The sequence below is a fragment of the Pollachius pollachius genome (assembly GCF_949987615.1).
Source record: "Pollachius pollachius genome assembly, chromosome: 6".
Classification (NCBI taxonomy): Eukaryota; Metazoa; Chordata; class Actinopteri; order Gadiformes; family Gadidae; genus Pollachius; species Pollachius pollachius.
In genome coordinates, this window is record NC_136939.1 from 5,642,719 (window position 1) to 5,664,333 (window position 21,615).

Genomic DNA, 21,615 nt, shown 5'->3' on the forward strand with positions numbered 1-21,615 from the left:
CACAGACATTTAGGACCATTTTTCCCTGAAGTGGTCAAGCTACATAGCAGCCTTGGTAATATAGTAAACAAACACAACAATAGATTTCTATATTCCGACAATATAAAAAAATAAATGTACAAGTGTTTTGGTAAAATGAAATCCTGTGAATGCAATATTTTAAATTGCAAAGCCTACTTTGATTGTATAAAAAGTTTGGCATTTATTTTTGAATGTAATTAATTAAATGTTAATGTTTCTAAACATTAACTTAAACAACACATTTGATTTGGTTGTCTGTTGTCTGTCTAGTAGACATTTACATCCATTCCCTCAATAAAAAAAACACATGTTCAACATGTAAATATTTACTCAAGACCTTTATTTATTGATAGGTAAGCATTGTAGTATTGAATGTGTTCAAACGACTTAGCAGGGGACTGGGTTACACAGCATGAACATGCACCCTTATCTCCCAGCAGAGGGTGAAGAAGCTCTGTACCGCCTTGGGTATAACAGTTTGAGATGCAGTTTCTAATCAAACATTTTAAGAATGTCTTTCCCATGGTTCTTGTTGATTTTTAGGAATATATTTTGTTTGGATGCAATAGTATATGCACATGACTACCACAAAAAATATAAATAGACTAAAATATTCTATAAGAAACAGGAATACATTTTACTGAAGTAAAGGCCTACGTACTTGCTGTTCCTGTCAGATGCATTCATACGAGAATAATGTTAATGGAATATGGAGAAGTGAAGTTAAAGTAGTTACTTTAAATTATTTTCTTTGTTTAACACCTTTAAAACCAAGAAATTTGAAGAATAGAATTGCAGAAGTGTATTATAGTCTACATTTTATGTTGTGTTCCATAACATAATGAAGGTTACTGTTAGCATGTGAAGGGTCGCTTATTGATTTATATATTGAGTGTAAAACTTGAATATTTCGCAATTAATTCCAAATCTGAGGTGTCGTATTAAGATCGGTCTGATAATTTGATCCCTCAAGCCGTAAATCAGACAACTAAGACACCTGGGGAGGTTGATGAGGCAAACGAACAGAGAAAACCGAAGATGCCTTAAAGTGATCACATCTACTTTCCCATGGAGGCCTGTCAATATCGTGCTTACCAAGGTAGATGACAGACTCAGGCTCAGCTGAATCATGTGCAAAAGGACTGTCTTTGAAGCCTTATTGGCTGACAATTTGTCAGTGGAGGCGGCCTTGGCCGCCACCATCACTCCTACGTAGGAAAGGATAATTATCAGGCCCACCGACACAAACTCAGCACAGACAAAACCACTCTCAAACTCAGAGAATATTTTCAACTGGAATAGGGTGCTCTTAGCGCAGATAAAGCCCATGAACTGACCAAAGGGTCTGGAATCAAGAGTCATTAACATGATAACTCTGATCAACATGTTGGCATAACTGATGGCCCACACCACGGCTATGGCCCCATATGTGGAGGGGACAGTGACGATGCAGGCGTACCTCAGAGGGAAACACACGGCCATATATCTCTCCAACGACATCACGGCCAGGCTGAATGGTGATGTGACAGTGGTAATCATGGCCGGTATAAGGACTAGAAGGCACACTAAGCGTGTCATGAACACGAGGCCTACAGCGAGTAGAAACATCATCTGAGCCAATGCCATCTGTAAGGTTTCAGCCAATAGGAGGTTGTAGAGCAGCAGGTAACGGGAGGTCTCACGGAACACAGGCTTGCTTCTCAGTGTGTACAGCATCACACAGTTTATGTAGAGGAAGATTAAGCATGGTATGATAGAAAAGACAACCCGCACTCCCGCCATGTCCTCCTCCTTCCCGTCAGAGGGAGATGAGTTCTGTTGCAGTCTGAATTTGTTCTGCATGGTTTTCTCTCAAGTCAGAATGTAGGGAGTTCCCATCTGAAGGCAGAATGACATTATATACAAAGATTATGTTCAGACAAACATACACAGGGACATAACATCCATGATCAATATATTTGGAATGATTCTTCCTTTTAAATTAACTGTGAAAAGCACTTATTCACCTCACATCATGTTCGGAGGAAGGTCTACTAAACAAACCCATAATGCAGAAATACCAGAATACCAAAAAGGCTACAACAAATCAATCTCAGAGTTTTGGTGAACTTCAGTTTAAACTGCTGAGGACTGCTGAGTGAAGAGGAGAATGTCTCTTTTATGATTTGTCCTGAAATATTTAGAACACCTCTTCATACAATATTTCATCTATTATTAATGACCCCCACCCCCCAACAACTCTGTACTTGAAATAACAGTGCCACAAAAACAAATGTGTCATCGGTCTCTTGACAGGATGGCATGTGACTCAAAATGCAGGGGTTAAAAGTTGTCAGTTCACAAATCTTTGATCAAATCAATATCAATCACTTTTCTAATTGCCATGTGGTATTTTTAGTAAAAAGACTTTCTTGATATTTGCTCTGCATTTACTGTAAAGCTCTGACACGATTTTTTTACTCATGCCTGTATGTGTGTATGTGGATGAATGTTTTTTGTCTAACTCCACAATACAATCTTTCCTTAAATAAGTAACCATGTATCTTTTAAAGGTTCGCCATCAACAGCTAATCTGTTTGTGACAAAGAAATGTTTAATTCTGCTATCAAGCATTTTCTGAGAGCAAGCATATTATTATTGTAATCATCTTTCCACTGTAGGCTTAGGATGGTAAAGGCCAAGATTTGCATCTTCTTTTGTCGAGTTCAGTTGGTTCTATTTGGAGTTTGACGCATAAAGGAGAACCTATCTTCTGTTTGAACGATTAGCTGTGGTGACTTAATACATTGATAATTTCTGGTTAATGGAAGAATTGCTTTATACTGTGTGCATGCAAATCAATTTTAAAAGGTCCAATCTGAATTTACTTTAATGTGTAGGAGCTGGACATGAACAAATTATGAGATAAAATTGTTGACGGTAAACTAATATTTCATTGTCTTGTGTTCATTTGAGAATCATGACATCGATTCCATATTTTAAACTCAGTTTGTGATGCCTTTGACTCTCGTCTATGTTGTGAACAAATGGAATTCATTAGCTGTGTTTGTTATGGCCATTCAGCGTTCTATGTATGATCAGGACTTGGGATGAGGTTCATGGAGGTATCAGGGACATTTAGGACCATTTTTCCCAGAAGTGGTCAAGATACATTGCAGCCTTGTTAATATAGTAAACAAACACAGCAATAGATTTCTATATTCCGACAATATAAAAAAATAAATGTACAAGTGTTTTGGCAGAATGAAATCCTTCAAATGCAATATTTTAAATTGCAAAGTCTACTTTGATTGAATAAAAAGTTTGGCTTTTAATTTTTAAATGAATTAATTAATTAAGTAATTAATTAATTGTTAATGTTCCTTAACATCTCATGCTCCTTTATATACCATTAGTGATGGTTTAACTTATTCCTACTGCACACCTCCATCTCCTTCCATTGGCCGTTGTGTTAAAACTTTTTGTGATACTTAAAGGAAACACATTTCATTTGGTTGTCTGTTGTCTGTCTAGTAGACATTTACATCTATTCCTTCAATAACAAAAACACATGCTCAACATGTAAATATTCACTCAAGACCTTTATTTACTGATAGGTAAGCATTGTAACATTGAATGTGTTCAAAACGACTTGATGGGGACTGGGTTACACATCATGAACATGCACCCTAACCTCCCAGCAGAGGGTGAAGAAGCTTTGTACCGCCTTGGGTATAAAAGTTTGACATGCATTTCCTAATCAAACATTTTAAGAATGTACTTTCACATGGTTCTTTTTGATCTAAATTTAGGAAGCACCTTAAGGAATGCATTTTGTTTGGATGCAATCGTATATGCACTTGACTATCAAAAACATACAAATAGACTAAAATATTCTATAAGAAACAGGAACACATTTTACTAAAGTAAAGGCCTATGTACTTGCTATTCCTGTCAAATGCATTCATACAAAAATAAGGTTAGTGTATTCTGAGTTTTGGTTTGAGTTTCTGGAATATGGAGAAGTGAAGCTAAAGTAGTTACTTTAAATGACTTTCTTTATTTAACACCTTAAAACCGAAAAATGTGCAGAGAATTTAATAAGTGTATTATACTCTTCATTTTATGTTGTGTTCCGTAACATAATTAAGTTCATGGTTAGCAGGTGAAGGGTCGCTCATTGATTAATATCTTGAGTGGACAACTTGGATATTTAGCATTTTAATTCCTAGTCTGAGGTGTCGTATTAAGATCGGCCTGATAATTTGATCCCTCAAGCCGTAAATCAGACAACTAAGACACCTGGGGAGGTTCATGAGGAAAACAAACAGAAAAAACCGAAGATGCCTGAAAGTGTTCACATCTACTTTCCCATGGAGGCCTGTCAGTATCGTGCTTACCAAGGAAGACGACAGACTCAGGCCCAGCTGAATCATGTGCAACAGGACTGTTTTGGAAGCCTTATTGGCTGACAATTTGTCAGTGGAGGCGGCCTTGGCCGCCACCATCACTCCCACGTAGGAAAGGATAATTATCAGGCCCACTGACACAAACTCAGCACAGACAAAACCACTCTCAAACTCAGAGAATATTTTCAACTGGAATATGGTGTTCTTAGCGCAGATAATGCCCATGAACTGACCAAAGGGTCTGGCATCAAGGGCCGTTAACATGATAACTCTGACCAACATGTTGGCATAACTGATGGCCCACACCACGGCTATGGCCCCATATGTGGTGGGGACAGTGACGATGCTGGCGTACCTCAGAGGGAAACACACGGCCATATATCTCTCCAACGACATCACGGCCAGGCTAAACGGCGATGTGATAGTGGTAATTATCGTCGGTATAAGGACTAGAAGGCACATTAAGCGTGTCATGAACACCATGCCAACGGCTAGTAGTGACATCATCTGAGCCAATGCCATCTGTAAGGTTTCAGCCATAAGGAGGTTGTAGAGCAGGAGGTAACGGGAGGTCTCACGGAACACAGGCTTGCTTCTCAGTGTGTATAGCATCACACAGTTTATGTAAAGGAAGATTAAGCATGGTATGATAGAAAAGACGACCCAAACTTCCGCCATGTCCTCTTCCTTCCCGTCAGAGGGAGATGAGTTCTGTTGCAGTTGGAATTCGTTCTGCATGGTCTTCTCTCAAGTCAGAATGTAGGGAGTTCCCATCTGAAAACAGAAAGACATTATATACAAAGTTTATGTTTAGACAAATATATACAGGGCCATAACATCCATGATCAACAAATTTGGAATGATTCTTCCTTTTTAATTTAATTTTGAAGAGCACGTATTCACCTTACATCATGTTCGGAGGAAGGTCCAATAAACAACCCCTTAATGCTGGAATACCAGAATACCAGAAAGGCTACAACAAAACAATCTCAGAGTTTGGGTGAACTTCAGGAAAAAATCCTGAGGACTGCTTGGTGAAGAGGAGAATGTCTCTTTTATAAATTGTCCTGAAATATTTAGAACACCTCTTCATACAATATTTCCTCCATCATTAATAACCTCCACCCCCCAACAACTCTGTACTTATGGAATAACAGTGCCACAAAAACAAATGTGTCATCGGTCTCTTGACAGGATGTCAGGTGACTCAAAATGCAGGGGTTAAGAGTTGTCAGTTCACAAATGTTTGATCAAATCAATATCAATCACTTTTTTAATTGCCATGTGGTAGTTTTAGTAAAGAAAACGTGCTTGATATTTGCTCTGCATTTACTGCAAAGCTCTGAGACGATTGTTTTTTACTCATGTTTGCCTGTATGTGTGTATGTGGATGAATGTTTTTGGTCCAACCCCACAATATAATTTTCCTTTAAATAAGTAGCCATGTATCTTTTAAAGGTTCACCATCAACAGCTAATCTGTTTGTGACAAAGAAATATTTAATTTTGCTATCAAGCATGGTCTGAGAGCAAGCATGATATTTTTCTAATCATCTTTTCACTGTAGGCTTATGATGGGAAAAGGCCAAGAGTTGCATTTTCTTTGTCGAGTTCAGTTGGTTCTAGTTGGAGTTTGACGCATGGTAATAAAGGAGAACCTATCTACTGTTTGAAAGAGTGGCTGTTGTGACTTAAAACATTGATAATTTCTGCTTGATGGAAGCATTGCTTTATACTGTGTGTGCATGCTAATCAATTTTAATTTGTCCAATCTGAATTTATTTTGATGTGATGTACCTGGATATGAAAAAATTATGAGATAAAACTGTTGACATTAAACTACTATTTTATGTCCTGTCTTGATTTGAGAATCATGACATCGATCCCATATGTTGAACTCAGCTTGTGGTGCAATTGACTCTCGCCTATGTTGTGAACCAATGGAAGGCATTAGCTGCGCGTGTTATGGCCATTCTGCGTTCTATGTATGTTGAGAATTGGGGATGAGGTTCATGGAGGAATCAGGGCCTTTTAGGACCATTTTTCTCAGAAGTGGTCAAGATACATAGCAGCCTTGGTTGTATAGTAAACCAACACATCAATCGATTTTTACATTCCGACAATATATAAAAATAAATGTATCAGTGTTTTGTAACAATGAAAACTTGTGAATGCAATATTTTAAATTGCATAGCATACTTTCATTGGAAAAAAAGTTTGGCTTTTAATATTGAATGTAATTAATTAAATGTTAATGTTTCGAAACATATCATGGTCCTTTATATTCCATTAGTGATAACTTGTTCCTACTCAGTGTTGTAATAACGCCGTTTAAAAGAAGGGCGTTAGGTAACACAGTTATTTTTTCAGTAATGGGGTAATCTAACTGATTACTGTTTCCGTCGTTACAACGCCGTTACTGTTACTGTACATTAAATGCGGTGCTTTACTATGAATTGATTGAATAAACTGCGTAATCCGAACGCACCCCTGGCTCCAAACACAAACTGCTAGTGAGGAGACCGGGTGGGTTAACAACGAGATAAGCGATTATGATTATGATCCATTCCCCCAATAAAGAAAACACATGTTCAACATGTAAATATTTACTCAAAACCTTTATTTATTGATAGGTACGGATTGTAACATTTGAATGTGTTCAAATGACTTAGCAGGGGACTGGGTTACACAGCATGAACATTCACCCTTATCTCCCAGCAGAGGGTGAAGAAGCTTTGTACCGCCTTGGGTATAAAAGTTTAAGATGCAGTTTCTAATCAAACATTTTAAGAATGTACTTTCACATGGTTCTTGTTAATTTTAAGGAATATTTTTTTTTTAGATGCAATAGTATATGCACTTGACTACCACAAAAAATATAAATAGACTCAAATATTCTATAAGAAACAGGAATACATTTTACTGAAGTAAAGGCCTATGAACTTGCTGTTCCTGTCAGATGCATTCATACAAGAATGCGTTAGTGTATTCTGAGATTTGGTTTGAGTTGCTGGAATATGGAGAAGTGAAGTTAAAGTAGTTACTTTCAATTATTTTCTTTATTTAACACCTTTAAAACCGAAAAATTTGCAGAAAATGTATTAAGTGTATTATAGTCTAAATTTTATGTTGTGTTCCGTAACATAATGACGGTTACTGTTAGCAGGTGAAGGGTCACTTATTGATTTATATATTGAGTGTAAAACTTGAATATCTCGCAATTAATTCCTAATGTAAGGTGTTGTATTAAGATCGGTCTGATCATTTTATCCCTCAAGCCGTAAATCAGACAACTAAGACACCTGGGGAGGTTGATGAGGCAAACGAACAGAGAAAACCGAAGATGCCTGAAAGTGTTCACATCTACTTTCCCATGGAGGCCTGTCAATATCGTGCTTACCAAGGTAGATGACAGACTCAGGCTCAGCTGAATCATGTGCAACAGGACTGTCTTTGAAGCCTTATTGGCTGACAATTTGTCAGTGGAGGCGGCCTTGGCCGCCACCATCACTCCTACGTAGGAAAGGATAATTATCAGGCCCACTGACACAAACTCAGCACAGACAAAACCACTCTCAAACTCAGAGAATATTTTCAACTGGAATAGGATGCTCTTAGTGCAGATAATGCCCATGAACTGACCAAAGGGTCTGGGATCAAGGGCCGCTAACATGATAACTCTGACCAACATGTTGGCATAACTGATGGCCCACACCACTGCTATGGCCCCATATGTGGTGGGGACAGTGACGATGCAGGCGTACCTCAGAGGGAAACACACAGCAATATATCTCTCCAACGACATCACGGCCAGGCTGAACGGCGATGTGACAGTGGTAATTATGACCGGTATAAGGACTAGAAGGCACACTAAGCGTGTCATGAGCACGAGGCCTACAGCGATTAGAAACATCATCTGAGCCAATGCCATCTGTAAGGTTTCAGCCATAAGGAGGTTGTAGAGCAGGAGATAACGGGAGGTCTCACGAAACACAGGCTTGCTTCTCAGTGTGTACAGCATCACACAGTTTATGTAGAGGAAGATGAAGCATGGGATGAAAGAAACGACAACATTAACTCCCGCCTTATCCTCTGTGTTCCCGTTGGTGGAAGAAGAGTTCTGCTGTAGTTGGAAGTCGTTAGGCATGGCCCTATCTGAATTCAGAATGTAGAGAGTTCCCATCTGAAAGCAGAGGGACACAATATATACAAATATAACGTTTAGACACATAAACAGAAAAGCACACACAGGGACATTAATGTCCATGATCAAGATATTTGGAAGGGTTCTTACTTTTCAGGTAATTGTGTAAAGCATAAATTCAGATAGTGGTTATTGAACTCCTCTTTCATCATGTTCAGAGGAAGAAACGCTAAAGAAACCCATAATGCAGGAATACCAGTACATTGAAAAAAAAAATTTTGTTCTGTAATAATCCAACTAATACAGAAAAGGCAACAAAACAAGTTTACACAAAATGATAGAGTTTAGAGTTTGGGTGATAGAAGTGTTCAACTTCTGAGGACTGCTGAAGTGGAGAATGTCTCTTTTATATATTGTCCTTCATGTTCTTCATCCATCATTTCATCATTCACGATTGACCCCGCCCTACCGTCCTCCACCTGCACATGAAAGAACAGTGCCACAAAAAAACAAGTGTGTCGTCATTCTGTTAACAGGATGAGATCACCACGTGCAAAAGCAGGTCCGGGACTCACAATGCAGGGTTACAATTTGTCAGTTCACAAATCTTTGATCACATCAATATATTTTACTTTTAATTGCCATGTGCGAGTATTAGTAAACACATGCTTTATATTTGTGCTGAATTATCGCCAACGTTGTGAGACAATTTGAGTGAAATCATTGTTTAACTCATGTATTTCTGTGCGTATGTGGAGGAATGTTTTTGGTCTTACCCTACAGTCTAACCCCAACACATAACATTTTTCTGACAGAAAGTCCCTATGTATCTTTTGAAGGTTTTCAATGAACAGCAAATCTGTTGGTGAAAAAGAAATGGTTAATACTGCTATCAATCATAGTGTGAGAGTAAGCGTAATAACATGATTCTAATCATCTTTTAGCTTTAGGCTAATGATGGCAAAAGGCCATGATATTGATCTTTTGTTGAGGTCAGTAGGTTCTGTTTGGAGTTTAACACATGGTAATAAGGTATAACCTATCTACTGTTAGAAAGATTAGCTGTGGTGGCTAAAAAACATTGATAATATCTGGTTTATTGAAGCACTGCTTTATACAGTAACTTTTCTAATTAAATATAAAATGTCAGATCTGAATGGATTTTGACGTGTTGGAGCTGGATATGAAAAACCGATGAAATTAAACCTGCTGAGAAAACAATACACTAATATTTCCTTGTTGTGTGTTCATTTAAGATTCATGAAATCAAGGCAATATTTTAAACTCAGTTTGTGGTTCCTTTGACTCTCGCCTGTGTTGTGAGCAAATGGAATGCATTATCTCTGTGTGTATTATGGCCATTAGGCGTTCTATGTGTGATCAGGACTGGGGATGAGGTTCATGGAGGTGTCAGGGTCTTTTAGGACCATTTTTTCCCAGGAGTTGTCAAGATATATAGCAGACTTGGCAATATAGTTAATAAACCCAACAATAGATTTGTTTACTACGACAATATAAAAAAATAATGGATACGTTTTTTGCTACAATGAAATCTTGTGAATGCAATCTTTTAAATTACAAACCTACTGTGATTGAATAAAAAGTTTGGTTTGTAATTTTACATTGTATAAATAAAATGTAAATGTGTCTTAATATATCATGGTCCTTTTTATACCATTAGTGGTGGTTTAACTTGTTCCTACTTCAAACCTACCATCTTATTTTTAAAACTTTGTTGTACTACTTAAAGAAAACGCTTTTATTTAGTTGTCTGTCTGGTAGACATTTTCATCCATTCTCTCAATAACAAAAACATATTCAACCTGTAAATATTTACTCAAGACCTTTATTAACTGATTGGTGAGCAATTTAATATTTAATGTTTTCAAACGACTTATCAGGGGAATGGGTTACATAGCCTGAACTCACACCCTTACCTCCCAGCAGAGGATAAAGAAGCTCATCTGTTCTGACAAACATTCTGTACCGCCTTGGGTATACAAGGAGTTTCTAAACAAGAAAGTTTAGAATCTACTTTCACACAGATTCTTGTTGACTAAATATAGACTAAATATATCTTTAAGAAACGGGAATACATTTTACTGAAGTTTAGGCCTTTGTGTTTGCTGTACGTGTCAGATGCAAACATGCTAAAATAAGGTTGCTAGAATATGGAGAAGTGAAGCTATAGTTATAGTTATGTAGTTATTCAAAATTAATATTTCTTAAACTCCTTTAAAACCGAAAAATATTAGTAGAGAATTGAATAAGTGTATTATTGTATACATTTGATGCTGTATTCTGAAACATAATTCAGCAAATTACTTGAGGTGAGGTGAAAGATGAAAGGTGAAAGATTGTTTATAGATTAATATCGTGAGTGTGAAAATTGTAAATTTTAAAATTAATTCCTAATCTGAGGTGTCGTATTAAGACCGGTCTGATCATTTTATCCCTCAAGCCGTAAATCAGACAACTAAGACACCTGGGGAGGTTGATGAGGCAAACGAACAGAGAAAACCGAAGATGCCTGAAAGTGATCACATCTACTTTCCCATGGAGGCCTATCAATATCGTGCTTACCAAGGTAGATGACAGACTCAGGCCCATCTGAATCATGTGCAACAGCACTGTCTTGGAAGCCTTATTGGCTGACACTTTGTCAATAAAGGCGGCCTTGGCCGCCACCATCACTCCCACATAGGAAAGGATAATTATCAGGCCCACCGACACAAACTGAGCACACACAAAACCACTCTCAAACTCAGAGAATATTTTCAACTGGAATATATTGGCCTCAGTGCAGAGCATGCCCATGAAGTGACCAAAGGGTCTGACATCAAGAGCCGTTAACATGATAACTCTGACCAACATGTTGGCAAAGCTGATGGCCCACACCACGGCTATGGCCCCATATGTGGTGGGGACAGTGACGATGCTGGCGTGCCTCAGAGGGAAACATACAGCTACATATGTCTCCAAAGACATCAGTGCCAGGTTGAACGGTGATATGCCGGTGGTTATTATGGTTGGTATAATAACTAGAAGGCACACTAAGCGTGTCATGAACACCATGCCAACGGCGAGTAGAAACATCATCTGAGCCAATGCCATCTGTAAGGTTTCAGCCAATAGGAGGTTGTAGAGCAGCAGGTAACGGGAGGTCTCACGGAACACAGGCTTGCTTCTCAGTGTGTACAACATCACACAGTTTATGTAGAGGAAGATGACGCATGGGATGAAAGAAACGACAACATTAACTCCCGCCTTATTCTCTGTGTTCCCGTTGGTGGTAGAAGAGTTCTGTTGTAGTTGAAAGTCATTCTGCATAGCCTTCTCTCAAGTCAGAATGTAGGAAGTTCCCATCTGAAATGAGAGTGACACTATATATACAAATATAACGTTTAGACACATAAACAGAAAAGCACACACAGGGACATAATGTCCATGATCAAGATATTTGGACGGGTTCTTACTTTTCATATAATTGTGAAAAGCAGAAATTCAGAAAGTGGTTATTGACCTCCTCTTACATCATGCTCAGAGGAAGAACCACGAAAGAAACCGATAATGCAGGAATACCAGTAAATTGAAAAAACTAAATCGCATTGTAATAATCCCACTGATAAAAAAAAGGCAAAAAAAGTACTTATATAACAACAAAACACGTTTACACAAAATGTTTGGGTGATAGACATGTTCAACTTCTGAGGACTGCTGAGTGAAGAGGAGAATGTTTATTTTATAAATTGTCCTGAAATATTTAGATCAATCCTCCATCCATCATTTCATCATTCATGATTGACTCCACCCCACCAGCCTCCACCTCCTCATGAAATAACGACAAGTGTGTCGTCAGTCTGTTGACAGGATGAGATCACCAGGTGCAAAAGCAGGTCCGGGACTCACAATGCAGGGTTAAAATATGTCAGTTCACAAATCTATTATTAATTGTTTTATTGGCATGTGGGACCTTTAGTAAACACGCGCATGATATTTTGTCCAAATTTACTCCAACAGTGTGAGTCAACTTTAATGTATTGCATTTTTGTGTGTGGATGGATTTCTTTTTTTTTGGTCTAACACAAACAACATCTTCCTGAAAATAAATCAACATGTACCTTTTGAAAGTTCACCATGAAAAGCTAATCTACTTGTAACAAATAAATGTTTAATTCATTCAACAAGAATGGTCTGAAAGCAAGCCTAATAACATTATTGTAATCACCTTTCCGCTGTAGGCTTATGATGGGAAAAGGCCAAGATTTGCATCTTCTTTTGTCGAGTTGAGTTGGTTCTGTTAGGAGTTTGACGCATGGTAACAAAGGAGAACCTATCTACTGTCTGAAAGATTAGCTGGGGTGACTTAAAAACATTGATAATTACTGGTTAATTTAAGCATTGCTTTATACATTTACATTTGACATTTTTAAAGGTCCAATCTGAATTGATTTTGACGTGTTGGAGCTGGCAATGAAGAAATGCTATGACTGATCTAACATTGTTGAGAAAACATTAAACTAATATTTCATTGTTTTGTGTTCATTTGGGAAGCAATGTTGTGAGCAAATGGAATGCCCTATCTGTGTGTGTTATGGCCATTAGTTGTTCTATGTAGGAGCAGGACTGGGGATGAGGTTCATGGAGAAGATCAGGGACTTTTAGGACCATTTTGTCCCGGGAGTGGTAGCAGTCTTGGTATTGCAGTAAATGAACACAACAATACATTTCTATGAGTCTTTTGGCACAACAAAACTCAATACAATATTTTGTATTGCAAAGCCTGTGTGATTGTATAAAAAGTCTGGTTCATAATTTCACATTTAATAAATAAAATGTAAATTTTTCCTATTATTTCATGGTCCTTTTTATACCATTAGTGGTGGTTGAACTTGTTCCTACTGCAAACCTACCATATGCTTTTTAAAACTTTGTTAAAGAAAACACATTTAATTTGTTGTCTGTTGAGTAGGCATTTACATCTATTCCCTCAATAACAAAAACATCCAACCTGTAAATATTTACTCAAGACCTTTATTGACTGATCGGTGAGCATTTTAATATTTAATGTGTTCAAATGAGTTAGCAGGGGACTGGGTTACACAGCATGAACTTGCACCCTTACGTCCCAGCAGAGGGAGAATCAGTTCTGATGGATCCCCAATGACCTTTTGTACTGCCTGGGGTATAGACAGTTTGAGTTTCAGTTTCTAAACAAGAAAGTTAAGAATCAACTGTCACACTGGTTCTTGTTGATCTTCATTTAAGAAGCACCTAAAGGAATGCATTTTGTTTGGATGCTATGCACTAATAATATAAATAGACTAAATACATATATAAGGATCAGGAATTAAGAAGAGGCCTATGTATTTAATGTAAATGTTAGGAGCATACATGCAACAATAAGGTTATGGATTCAATTTTTGGGGTTTCGAGTTGTTCAGACTTTATTTAAAACTTTTTGAAATTACTCCAAACCCACGGGGGCTTTTAAATGTTGTCGCGTGGCCCTAATACTGTTTCTTATAAACAACGCTTTTCAATCAAATAAACTGTTTCTTGAGGCCACACAGCCTTGATTAGCTCTAGGCCTCAGCTGGGTGGCCTATTTTCCTCAGCTTACACCAATAGACCCTTTCTGTCTATATCCTAAAAAATATGAGTACACATTCGTGCAACTGAAGCGACATTCTGCCCCATTCATTGAGACAGGCTATCAAATTGTATACCTTGTATGTTGGGTTGTGAGAACTGATATTCTAATATTCTAAAAAATATATATGGTATTGACATGTATTATATGGTATTTGACATTCTGTGGATGACCACAGATAACGTAGTCATAAGCTTCTCGTGCCTTTTAAGCTTGTAAGCATGAAGGGTTTCTGTCTTCTGCCCACTAACTTATTGCAGATGGATCAGAAAGTTAGTCACCGTTTGTCAAAGTAAATTTGTTTTGGTAGAATATCAGATTTTTGGTAGCTCATGCCCATGCATATATTTATAAACTATTACAATTCACCATTCTGTCGTTGGCAAAAATGTGCACACAAATCTATGTAATTCATCAAAGTTAACAAACTGTAAACATGTCTTTTGACAATGGTACTTTGTTCCCTGTGCCTCCCTCTGGTATTGTGGCCAGGGGTAACACACAACACAACATCTAAATCCTTTTCCCCTCGATACAAAAAACTATAATGCAACACATATTTACTAAAAACTTAATGAACTGATTGGTAAGCATTTTAATATTTAATGTTTCCTAATGAGTTAGCAGGGGAATGGTTTACACAGCAGAAACATAAATTATTATCTCCAAGCAGAGAGTGTACAGAAGCTCATCGGTCCTGATTGATCCCTTATGACATTTTGTACTTCCTTGGGTATTAGCGTCCCACAAGTTTGAATGGTTGCTTCTAAGCAACAAGAAAGTTAAGAGTCTCCTTTCTCCTTGGTTGTTTCTCCATCCTTAATTTGGATGTAAACTTACAATGTTCTAATTTTGCCATGACTGATCTAGAAGGGAGGCCTGTAATTTTAACAGTTTAATTTATTCATCACTGGTTGCTTTCAAAACTCTGCACAGTGCGCTCATGAATGACCAAATAGATGGAAATTTAATTGATTTGATTTGTTCTTGATTCCTCACATTAGTGAGCTGAAATGGGTACCACGAACATACACAACACATTAGCACAGCCACAATAGTATTGTCTGAACAGTAAATTTGCAAATTGACACTTGTTTCATATTGATTGCTCAATGTGCAACAAGTTTGCAGCCTCACCTAGCCCCAGAGTCAAATCAGTCTGACTCGGCTGCCTCAACCAGCCATCATCCACACACACCCCCATAAGGTACTTCATGAAATGTCCGGCCTCGAATCAATCCAAATGTTATAGGGAGGGGGGGAAGGGAGTCCCCTGTGAAAACTAGCCCAGAAGTAGCAGTAGCCAAGTAAAGTTAGGTTTTCTATTTAATGTAGGCCTAAGACAGATGACAGCTGTTATCTGTATTTTGATTAAGAAACCGATAGGGATAAGATCTGCAGAACATGGTTTTAAATAATAAATGCGCTGTTTGTGATCAAATGCAATGGTCTTGTACATTTATTTTTCTGCTCAGCATATGAAAGCAACCACTGAGAATGAAGAGAGAGAGTAGGGATAGATGGAGGCTGGTGTGATGGTTTAGCAGGGCCCAGTGCAGAGACTAAGACAGGTTCAGCAAGGAAACTGAGCACATTAGAGTTGCAGTTAACCAGTACCAGAGTTTTTTTTATGCAAATTAGTTGTTTTACATGTAGGCATGTGTTTCAGTCCCAGTCCAACCCTGATACTGTAGTTCTACGTTACAGAAGACAACTGCCAACTGACATGTTCAACGATTATTAGATTACCCTGCATTTCAATACAGTAAAATATTGTTTGTCAAAAGTAAATTGTAAAGTACAAAAACATGTCATACAAAAAGATGATGGTTGGGAAATAATGCTGTTGTGTGAATAATATATAATTAGAATTGCTATGAAGGCAGACCTATAGGCTGTCGTAGTTGGTAAATGATGGTACTCAGGATTACTTAATTCTCTAGTACAGGGCTGGTAACGTTTTTAGCTGGGAGAATCATAAATATCAATTTTTTCTTTTTTTTTCTCATCGAAGGCCAAAGTAAAGTATGTCCCTGCGTTTATTTCCTTTTTTGTGTTTCCTCTACTTGATTTGCCATGGTTCTTGTCAATTTGCCATTGACATTGGCACAGCTTTTATTATTTTGTCTTTATTTGGGAAGTCATCAAACAGTTCGCATGCTTTTTTCCTACTCTCCCCAGCTAGGTATTTCAATGCAAACGTAGCAATGGTGCGTATCAAAGTATCGCTTTACGTTTGACCATTTCAAGAATTTAATTCTTTCATTGCATATTAAACATACCACATACCCAGTTCTCTCTACAAAGACAAACTCCTCTGTCCACTTGGCCTGGAAAGGCAGTCTTGATCTTTCCATCTTTTGGACATTTTATTATGAGCTCTAATGTCTGACTAAGGTAGCTAGCTTGGTTAACTGAAGAAAAAGGCACTGAAGAGTTGTAACTTTGCTTGTAGTTGACCTGACACCAATCTATTTCGGGCCGCATTGTCCAATAGAAATTACGTTTTAGTGACGATCGATGTTAAACATTTCAAATTATTTTATAATTAACAAATGTAATTACTGTTCTAGGTGAAAAGTATCATGTTGAATTGACATAGTATTATTATTTTTTTGGCTGCATATTTATTGTTTAAAATCTAAAATCTCAGAATACTGATTTAAGCTTTGAATACTAATTTTCCGAACGAATATTTGAATATTCAAATAATTCGGGTCAGCCCTAATGTCAAGGCAGAGAAATGTGAATTTCAAGAACCCTCAGTCTCCTTCCTGGGATACATCATTGGCAAAGACTGCTTGCTGATGGATCCAGCTAAGGTCTCAGCACTCCTGGCCAGTCCCGGGGACACGCAAGCAACTGCAGCGTTTCCTGGGGTTTTCCAATTTCTACCGGCGTTTCATCAGAGGTTTCAGCTCCATTGCCTCTCCCCTCTCGGCCCTCACCTCATCCTGTTAGAGGAACAGAACGTGGGGACCCAAATGCTGAACACAGGGAGGCAGAGGCGGGGTAAGGGAAACGGGATTTATTGGTAGGCAGACGGGTAGTCAAGCAGGCAGGGGTCCGGTAACAGGCAGACAGTCAGGCAGAAAGGGGTTCGACGACAGGCGGGTAGTCAGGCAGGCAGGGGTTCGATAGCAGGTAGGCAGTCAGGCAGGCGAGGACGAGACGGTATGCGGGTAGTCAGGCAGGCAGGGGTCCGGTGGCAGGTGGAGAACTAGGGAAGAGGAGAGGTGGTTACCATGAGGGCAGGCTACAATCAGAGGTTCAAGAGTGCTGGCTGGCACCGATATTGACTGGGTAGACGTAACGACGAACTGGCGCCGGCTGATAGGAAATCCCCGGCTGAAGTAGGGAATGGTGATTGCTGATTGCAGACTGGTGTGTCGGGAGAAGGACCACTGGTGTCAAGTATTCGCTAGATGGCGGTATTGGACAGCGTAGCAGGACGCGGCGTGACACATCCAAGACATCCTTCCGCTGGACTGACGAAGCGAAAGGCGCCTTCGACACCCTCAAGACTCGCTTCTCCACTGCCCCCATCCTCCAGATCCCCGAACCTGAGCGTCAGTTCATTGTGGAGGCGTGGGGGTGGGGGCAGTTCTGTCTCAGCACTCCTCGGTCGACCAGAAGATCCACCCCTGCGCCTTTTTCTCTCGCCGCCTAACTCCCACGGAAAGGAACTACGATGTTGGTAACAGGGAGCTTCTGGCGGTGAAACTAGCCTTGGAGGAGTGGCGCCACTGGCTAGAGGGAGCCAAGGTGCCATTCATTGTGTGGACTGATCATCGCAACCTGGAATGTATTCAATCTGCCAAGAGACTGAATTCCAGACAGGCCCGCTGGTCACTGTTCTTTGACAGGTTCAACTTCACACTGTCCTATCGACCCAGGTCTCGTAACATTAAACCAGATGCACTTTCCCGGCAGTTTCTTGATGAAACGGTTGAGCTCTCCACCATCGTCCCGGCCTCCTGTCTCGTTGCCTCTGTCACTTGGGAGATAGAGGAGAGGGTGCGGGCTGCCACTGAGGACCAGCCTGGTCCTAGTTCCTGTCCCCCTGACCGTTTTTTTGTTCCAGCTCACCTCCGCTCCGATGTGCTCCAGTGGGGGCATGCTTCACTTGCCACCCTGGCATTCAGCGGACCCGAGACTTCCTGCAGCAACGCTTCTGGTGGTCATCTCTGGAGGAGGATGTCCGAGGCTTGTCAACGCCTGTCCTGTGTGCAACCAGAACAAGACCTCTCGTCATCTACCAGCCAGCTTCCTGCACCCATTGCCTGTTCCTCATCGCCCATGGTCTCACATCTCCCTGGACTTTGTAACTGGCCTACCTACATCCAAAGGCCACACTGCCATCCTCACAGTTGTCGACCGTTTTAGCAAGATGGTCCACTTAATTCCCCTTTCCAAGGAGACAGCTGAACTGGTTCTCCAGAACACCTTTCGTCTCCATGGACTGCCCACTGACATTGTCTCTGACCGGGGGCCCCAGTTCACATCTATGTTCTGGAAGGAGTTTTGCAGCCTAGTTGGGGCCTCCGTCAGTTTGTCTTCTGGATTCCACCCCCAGTCCAATGGGCAGACTGAGAGAATGAACCAGGACCTGGAGAGCACTCTTCGCTGCTGATCAACCACAACCCTGCTTCCTGGTCTGAACAACTGATCTGGGTAGAATATGCCTACAACACCCTCACCTGCTCTTCCGCTGGACGATCACCCTTCCAGTGCGCCTATGGGTATCAGCCCCCATTATTTGCGAACCAAGAGAAGGAGTTTGCCTGCCCATCGGCACAAGCCTTCATTCACCGTTGCCGGTGTACCTGGGACCGGGCACGTACTGCTCTCCTCAAGTTGGTTGACCGCTACGCTGCCGCCGCCAACAAGCACCGCATGCCTGCTCCTGCCTACCAGGTTGGCCAGAGGGTCTGGCTCTCCACCCGTGACCTGACCCTAAATGGAGAACCGCAAGCTGGCTCCCAGGTTTGTTGGACCCTTTCCGAACGCTCGCATCATCAACCCAGAGGCGGTACGTCTTCGGCTTCCCCGGTCCATGAGGATCCACCCAACGTTCCATGTCTCTAGGATCAAGCCAGTCCAAGAGAGTCCTCTGGTTCCTCCCATGCCGCCTCCTCCGCCTCCTCAGCTCGTTGATGGCGGTCCTGTGTATGCTGTCAGGCACCTTCTTAGCTATTGCCGCCGTGGACGTGGGATGCAGTGTCTTGTGGATTGGGAGGGGTACGGTCCGGAGGAGCGCTCCTGGGTGCCGGCTCGGTTCATTGTGGACCCTCGGCTCATTTCGGACTTTCACCGTCTGCATCCTGGCCAGCCTGCCCCGTCCTCACTTCCGCCTTCTGCGGGCACATCTGCTGATGGACCTTCTGATCCTCTGGTTAGGGGTGGCATCGATGTGGCTGCCTCTTCCTCTTCATCTTCCTCTTCTGCTGCGGAGGACAATGACTCTGCTGCCTCTGAGGAATTTTAGCCCTCCTCTGGGCCCCCTCCACCCTCCCAGCTTGGGCTGGGACGTCTGGGGCCGTCCCTTGGCGGGGGGGGTATTGTCATGATCCGCTGGCTTTCCATCCCATTGCCAGCCCTGCCAGTACTTTTCCGGATCACCTGCCTCCCACTCCCACCTCATCAGTGCAACCACCTTCCACTCTGCCAGATTGTCTTAGCAGCATGCAAAGCTCTCTAGTTCTATTTCCCGGATCGCTTCCTTGGCTTCGACCCTGCTTGTCCCTGACCCGTCCTCGTTGTTCCTGCCCTGGTAACCTGAACAGCCTTCTGTCCCTGACCCCTCTGCCTGCTCGACCCTTGTCCGTCTCCAGTAAGCTTGGATTCCCGTTTTGGACAATTCAACTGTTGAACTGTTCCAACGCTGGTCTCGGTCTGTGCTGTTCTTGGGTCCAACCTCACGTCCCATTACAGTAACTGTTGCTAAAAAACTGGCTCATGCCCTAGGTGCGAACCCAAGTAACACCCATGATTTTGGTGTCGTAAATGTTGTAATAAAAATAAGATCTGATACACAAGAAGCTTTAGCAGGGCCCATGGCAAGAACAGCCAGGGGAAGCCCTACTACTATACTGTTGACACTAACTCGTTACACTTTAAGGATGTGATTTGATTGTGTTTATTTTCTTCATTTTTTGAATCCTTAGTAACATTGTTGTTCATGGCCTATTTGATTCCACATGTGAGGCAGGGTGCAGGACCTTTGAGGGCTAATGTCAGCAATGGTTTGCAATATTCAGGATACCAAGAATATATTATGTTCACTGCTTTATCTGTGGGGTTAGGCTGTACTTTTCTCTGCTTGAACTGTGTTCTCCTGTACACCTTGAGAAGCAAGCCAGTTTTTCGTGAGACATCCCGTTACATTCTGTTGTATAACTGCTCTTTGCAGATACTGCTCATCTTGCATTAAGTTTGTTATTGTACATACTGGCTGTAAGCAGGCTTAAGCTAACAATTTCTGTTTGTGGTTTGCCTACCATGTTCTCTATTTACGTTGATTCGATCTCTCCTCTTACTCTGACAGTGATGTCTGTGGAGAGATATGTGGCTGTCTGCTTTCCTCTGAGACATACAGACCTTGTCACCGTCAGAAACACAACAGCAGCCATCGCTGCTGTGTGGACGGTCTGTTCTCTCAATATCTTTATACGGGGGTTTGGCAACCTGTCTATGTATTGAATGAGGAAACGAAAGACTTCTGCTCAAAAGAGGCACTTTTTCTGACACCAATGTCTAAACAATTTGATGAAGCATATTCCGGTTTTGTGTTTTCATTTTGGGGACTTGCAATTTTATTTTCTTATGTTAGTGTGACACTGGTTGCCAAGTCAGCCTCGTCAAACAAAGCTTCTGCCAGCAAGGCTGGAAAAACTGTTTTACATTTCTTTCAGTTGGTCCTGATACTAATCTTCTCCCTAAATTCTATCATCCTCACAGCCTTTGCAAGACAATTGGACAGAAAAACTTTTGTGCGTTTGTACACTACAATCTTTGTTTGTTTGGATTTATTTCCCAGGTGTCTCAGTGCTCTCATTATGGCCTCAAGGACCAAATGCTCAGACCAGCCCTCCTGTACAGCATCTGTTGTCAGATAAGATGCTTGGGCGGCCCCAACAAGACTCAATTCAGAAAAAGAACCTAGGGAATCTGATTGGGACAGCACACCTCTGTTACGTATTTTAAGCACATGGGCTACCATACATAGCCACTAGGAAGTAGGATCGAACACATAAGCCGTAATTACCATACATAGCCACTAGGAAGTAGGATCGAACACATAAGCTGTGATTACCATACATAGCCACTAGGAAGTAGGATCAAACACATAAGCTGTAATTACTATACATAGCCACTAGGATGTAGGATCAAACACATAAGCTGTAGTTA

General features: G+C 40.7%; 1 protein-coding gene and 1 pseudogene across 2 annotated transcripts; one reads left to right on the forward strand and one right to left on the reverse strand.

Moving 5' to 3' along the window:
• Positions 1-7,701: 7,701 nt before the first annotated feature.
• Positions 7,702-8,555, reverse strand: LOC307077580 (uncharacterized protein; the record flags this gene model as incomplete). Its single annotated transcript, XM_079739010.1, has 3 exons — positions 7,702-7,710; positions 7,809-8,045; positions 8,307-8,555. 3 exons carry the CDS (start codon positions 8,553-8,555, stop codon positions 7,702-7,704), a joined length of 495 nt encoding a protein of 164 aa, XP_079595136.1.
• Positions 8,556-20,482: 11,927 nt separating this feature from the next.
• Positions 20,483-21,370, forward strand: LOC307077581 (odorant receptor 131-2-like; annotated as a pseudogene). Its single transcript has 2 exons — positions 20,483-21,170; positions 21,275-21,370. The product of its transcript is annotated as an odorant receptor 131-2-like (transcript).
• The last annotated feature ends 245 nt before the right edge of the window (positions 21,371-21,615 follow it).